This window comes from Melanerpes formicivorus, unplaced genomic scaffold (assembly GCF_026170545.1).
Source record: "Melanerpes formicivorus ecotype bairdi unplaced genomic scaffold, bMelFor1.0.p_v2 SCAF_15, whole genome shotgun sequence".
Classification (NCBI taxonomy): Eukaryota; Metazoa; Chordata; class Aves; order Piciformes; family Picidae; genus Melanerpes; species Melanerpes formicivorus.
Genome location: NW_027142367.1, coordinates 12,210,871 through 12,216,885, shown reverse-complemented (window position 1 = coordinate 12,216,885; position 6,015 = coordinate 12,210,871). Strand labels below are relative to the sequence as shown.

At 48.4% G+C, this 6,015-nt stretch overlaps 1 protein-coding gene across 4 annotated transcripts in view; it reads right to left on the bottom strand.

The window, feature by feature from the left end:
• GNAL (G protein subunit alpha L) overlaps window positions 1–6,015 on the bottom strand; it is a 255,958-nt gene that overhangs the window by 5,599 nt on the left and 244,344 nt on the right. For all 4 annotated transcript variants that reach the window (XM_068147622.1, XM_068147625.1, XM_068147624.1 and 1 more), the window contains one exon: window positions 4,567–4,634. In XM_068147622.1, the coding sequence (XP_068003723.1) occupies window positions 4,567–4,634 (68 nt within the window). The remainder of the gene's footprint in view (window positions 1–4,566; window positions 4,635–6,015) is intronic.

Here is a 6,015-nt window from a genome sequence, read left to right as displayed (position 1 = left end):
CTGTCAGGGCAAAGAGCAAGGGTCAGCGGTGTCCCACCGGCAGCTTCCACATCCTGGCTGTCTACAGGCTGAAGGAGTGTCAAACAATGTGGGACTTTCTGGACACACAACCATAGAATGGCTTGGGATCTCTGAGGTCCCTTCCAACATCTACTCCAAACTCCCCCATGGGTTGGGATGCATCTCAACTAGACCTGGCTACTCAAGGCCTTGCCCAACCTGGTCTTAAACACCCCCAGGGAGGAGACACCCACAACCTTTCTGGTCAACCTATTCCAGAGTCTCACCACCCTCATACTGAAGAACTTCCTAAGATCCAGTTTGAACCTACCTTCCCTCAACTTCAAACCATTCCCCCTTGTCCTATTGCTAGACACCCTTATGAAAATTCCCTCTCCAGCCTTCCTGTAGGATCCTTTCAGGTGCTGGAAGGCAGCTATAGGCTATAAGAAGGCATCTGTAAGAATCATAGAATCATTAAACAAACACAAAGAAGGGAGGTCTGTGGTCTGGTCCAATATGAAACACAAACTTGAAACGGAGATTAAAAGCAGTTATGGATGCTGTGGAGGGGTTGGAATATTACTGCTTTCTAAGAGTCACTGATGCCAGAAGGTTGTAGCAAGGTGGGTGTTGGTCTCGTCTCCTGAGTAACTAGTGATGAGAGGAAATGGCCTCAAGTTGCACCAGGTTGGGTATTAGGAACATTTCTTTCCTGAAAGAGATGTGAGGTGTTGGAACAAGCAGCCCAGGGAGGTGGTGGAGTCACTGCCCTGGAGGTGTTCAAGAAACATGGACATAGCACTTCAGGACACGGTTCAGTGGGCATCGCAGTGCTGGGTTGATGGTTTGACTTAATGATCTCAGAAGCCTTTTCCAACCTTAACGATTCTGTGACCATTGTTTGCACAAGCTGTTACCATTTGCACACCTCTGTGCTGCTGGCAGCACTGCAGTCTGCCATGCAGATGTCCCAGGAATGATTTCTCTTCCATTCTGGTGCCACCATGTGGCAAATTTTTGAACTCTTGTTTTAAGCCAGCAGCACTAAGCTGAGAAACTCCTGAGTGTGAAGCCAGTAGTGGCAGAGAACAGCAAACATCAGACCACATGGAGGTTAATTCTCATGAGGCTACTGCACAACCTTTTAGGTTGCTAACCTAGCTTTGGCTTCACTTTACCCCTGATTATCTATTGCAGTTCCCCAGGATCCTCAAAGACATTTAACTGCGCTGCCCCCTTTCCCCCCATTTCTGTTCTGCATCACTGCAGGACTGAAGACAGGCTGAAAGAGTTGGGACTGTTCTGCCGGGAAAAGAGAAGGCTTCAGGGAGACCTTATAGCAGCATTTAGATATCTGAAGGGGACCAACAGGAAAGCTGGGGAGGGACTGTTTAGAAGGGCTTGTGGTGATAGGACAAGGGGCAATGGTTTGAAACTGGAGCAGGGTAGAGTTAGGTTGGACATCACACAGTATCACAAAGGCTGGAAGAGACCTCGAGGATCATCAAGTCCAACCTGTCACCACAGACCTCATGACTAGACCATGGCACCAAGTGCCACGTCCAATCTCCTCTTGAACACCTCCAGGGACGGTGACTCCACCACCTCCCTGGGCAGCACATTCCAATGACGAATGACTCGCTTGGTGAAGAACTTCCTCCTCACCTCCAGTCTAAACTTCCCCTGGTGCAGCTTGAGACTGTGTCCTCTTGTTCTGGTGCTGGTTGCCTGGGAGAAGAGACCAACCCCTTCCTGGCTACAACCACTTTTCAGGTAGTTGTAGAGGGCAATAAGGTCTCCCCTGAGCCTCCTCTTCTCCAGGCTAAGCAGCCCCAGCTCCCTCAGTCTCTCCTCATAGGGCTTGTGTTCCAAACCCCTCCCCAGCTTTGTTGCCCTTCTCTGGACTTGCTCCAGCAAGTCACATCCTACCTAAACTGAGGGGCCCAGAACTGGACACAGCACTCAAGGTGTGGCCTAACCAGTGCAGTGTACAGGGGCAGAATGACCTCCCTGCTCCTGCTGGCCACACTGTTCCTGATGCAGGCCAGGATGCCATTGGCCCTCTTGGCTGCCTGGGCACACTGCTGCCTCATGTTCAGCCTACTGCCAACCAGTACCCCCAGGTCCTTTTCTGCCTGGCTGCTCTCCAGCCACTCTGACCCCAGCCTGTAGCACTGCATGGGGTTGTTGTGGCCAATGTGCAGAACCCAGCACTTAGATGTGTTAAATCCATGCCCTTGGACTCTGCCCATCTGTCCAGCCTGTCGAGGTCTCTCTGCAGAGCCTCTCTACCCTCCAGCAGATCAACTCCTGCCCCCAGCTTGGTGTCATCTGCAATTTTACTGATGATGGACTCAATCCCCATGTCCAGATCATCAATAAAGATATTGAACATGGTGGGGCCCAGCACTGATCCTTGGGGCACACCACTAGTGACTGGCCACCAGCTGGATGTGGCACCATTCACCACCAGTCTCTGGGCTTGGCCCTCCAGCCAGTTCCTAACCCAGCACAGAGTGCTCCTCTCCAGGCCATGGGCTGACAGTTTGGCCAGGAGTTTGCTGTTGTGGTGCTAAGGGACTTGGTTTAGGAGAGGACTTGGTGGGGCTGGGTTAATAGTTGGCCTTGACAATGTTAAAGGTCTTTTGCAGCCTAAAGCAGGGGTTGATATATTTTGCCTTCTTAACTCTCACATCTTACTGTGTAGCAATAGTTGTCAGGTTAGCTAGCTTCCTCAAACTGCTCTAATTACATGCTTTAAATTGGCCAGTACTGGTGCCCACACCATGGTGGTGATGCTCACACATATCCACACCTTATGCAGACCCACTGACCCAGTAGGAATCACAATGAAGCTATAAAGGAGTAAACTCCAGATTTCTCTGAATCCTGTCTGAAAACTGAACAGAGTGGGGTAAGGAAATGAAAAGACTTGGAAAGAAACATACAAAGCAGAGCCTAGAAGGCTGAAGGCAGCAAGTAAGACACCTTTTCTTCCTTCCAGCTGGCTAAGGACATCAGAGGACTAAGGACATCCCCATTCTGCATGCTAAGCTTCCCCTGTCCCCTTTGTTCCTTCCTTTAAACAAAGCCAGGTGAGAGATCCACGGACATTGCTCATGGAGATGCTCTCTGCTAGGCCTGTGCTTGTTGCAGGGACCGGGGAAGCTGCTCTGGCCACTTTTCAGTCCCATGCTCATATCCCAGGGACTGCCCAGTTACTGGTGGGTACTGGTCCCAGACCAAATGTTTCTCCTGCCCCCCAGCACCCACAGCTGCAGCCACATGGTAGGGCTTTAGGAGGCTGCAATGCCTACAACCCTCCCCCTTTCTACTTGCTCTGTAGATGACCTCTTTCTGTAACGCCTTTGAGCCATGGCAGGTAAGGACCTTGTCTTCCCTCTGCTTTGAAACAATGCAAACAGGCACAGATGGGCAGGTTCCCCCTAGTTTTCCCCTAATTTGGTTCTACTGGATCCTTCTTCCAACCTGGACACTGTTACCTGCTTCACAATGTTTCAGCTTTACTGAGAGACCTGGCTTTAAATTGGCTCTGGGGTAACTCAGTACAGCACAATCTGCTCTTTTTCCTCATGAACTGCAAGGTTAGGGTGGTGAATGGGAATCCCCAAAGTGTGCACACAGCTAATTGCTTCTTCCTTCCTTGCTGCATCAACAGCTGCAAATTCTAACAATACCTGTAAATGTAAAATGACCTAAAAATCCTTAAGTCTAATGATTAAGGTTGCTCTCTTGAACATCCCTTTACAATTTACACCAGTAGGACAAGAAGCAGAGAGCTCTGGGCTTTAGTTCTGGTCCCCATTACTGCTTTGCACTGTTGGAATGGCTCCATAGGAGTGAAGCTGTAGGTGACACTGGACTAAGTCCCCTGTTTCTGATTGCAGTGCTGGGATGTTAACATCTCCCTGATAAGAGCTTCTGTCTATGAAATTTAGACACCAACTCCTCAGCTCCACTTTGGAGGTAAACCTTGACTATAAGAGTAATTGTTACTAGACAAAAAGTTTATGATTGCTCAAGCAGGGCCACGACACCAGTCCCAAGGTGAGGCAAAACTCTTAAGTGGTGCAACAGAAATCACATTTAAGGATAAAATCAGCTTTTTTGTTCATTCCCTCTTGCCAGATGAGCACTGCCAAAGCCCCGGGAGGAATCACAGAAGGCACTAGGTTGGAAGGGACCTTTAAAGGTCATCTCGTCCAACCCCCCTGCAGTTAGCAGGGACATCTTCAATGAGATCAGGCTGCTCCACCCAACAGGACCTGGAATGTTTCCAGGGCTGGGGCACCTACCAGCTCAGCACTAGCATTGGCATGTGACACTCTGCAGGACAAGTGACTTCATATAAAATGGGCATAAAAATGGGCAAGCCCTGGGGAAGGTTCTGTAAGATGGGCAGCTGAAAAGAATTAGGGAATTGCCAGACACTCTCCTTCCCTTCTAGCTTTCTGCAAAACCCCATCAGTTTTCCCTAAATAAACTGTGCCATCTGCCAATGTTTCCTATGACAGAACTACACAGAAGATCAAAATTACTCACTAGAAACTCATCCCGAATGAAGAACTTGGCTCTTGTGACTTTGGGATCTTCTCCTGCATCTGGTGTTGCTGTTCAATTAAAAAAACAAATGACATCAGAACCACGGAAAGCAAACAATCATCTGCTTGTCAGAATAAAAAGATCTACTAAGTAAGAAGCAGCCCTTCAGCAGAGGAATTGAAATGTTAAGTAGCCACAGGAGATTCCTGATAGCTAATTCTAAAAATGGGAGGAGGCTGTGAAACCTGGCTGTGCATTTAACAGATTTCAGGAGCCTGAAAACTGCTGGAGTCGTTGCAGAAGTGTCATCAGTCCTATCATAAAGAAGCTTACTCACATCCACAAGTTTGTTCATGTAGATACAAACCAAGTGGGAGTTAGGGTTTAACTTCTACCAGAAAATACAACTAGAAAAGGCAGCTGAGCTCTTCAGTTTCTGTAGCAGAACAGCATCCCCTGAATAAAGCTTCTGCAGGCAAGAATCTGGGGTTAAAGATGGTTAGTCCAAGATTACACTGGAAAAAATGAGAGCATTAAAAGATCTTAGTTTCATAGTTTCATTCAGGGTTGGAAGGGACCACAAGGATCATCCAGTTCCAACCCCCCTGCCATGGGCAGGGACACCCCACACTAGATCAGGCTGGCCAGAGCCTCATCCAGACTGCTCTTAAACACCCCCAGGGATGGGGCCTCGACCACCTCCCTGGACAACCCATTCCAGGGTTTCACCACTCTCATGGGGAAGAACCTCCTCCTCACATCCAGCCTGAATCTCCCCACCTCCAGCTTCATTCCATTCCCCCTAGTCCTATCACTACCTGAGATCTTTTAGAACGTATTTTATTTCCAGGCCCCAAATCAGCTGAATATTTAAACAGAGCCACAACAAGGGGCTCTACATTAAATCCTTGGTGAGTGGGAGGCTCACTGGTCAGTATTGACTGTCATCAGATGGATTTATCTCTATCTAGGCCATGTTAACAACTATAGTTAAATATAAAAACCAACACAGTGAAGAGAAAATCTACTCATTTCCCTTCAGTGTGACTTCTCCTCATCTAAGGCACCAAATCCCAGAATTGTCAGGATTGGAAGCCACCTCAAGGATCATCTAATTCTAACCCCACTGCCACGGACAGGGACACTTTCCACTAGATCAGGTTGCCCAAAGCCACATCCAGCCTGGCCTTAAAAACTTCCAAGGATGGGGCTTCCACCACCTCTTTGGTCACCCTGTTCCCGTGTCTCACCACTCATAGAGTGAAGTTCTTCCAAATGTCTAATATAGATCTACCCTCCTCTAGCTTGGATCCATTCCCCCTAGTCCTATTAGCATCAGATGAAAAACACAATATGGTAAGGAAAAGAAGTCAGAGTATGGATACATCACACTCCTGAAGTTCCAGCCTTTTACCATCCTAACTTGCATAACCTCAGCTGTGGTGGATG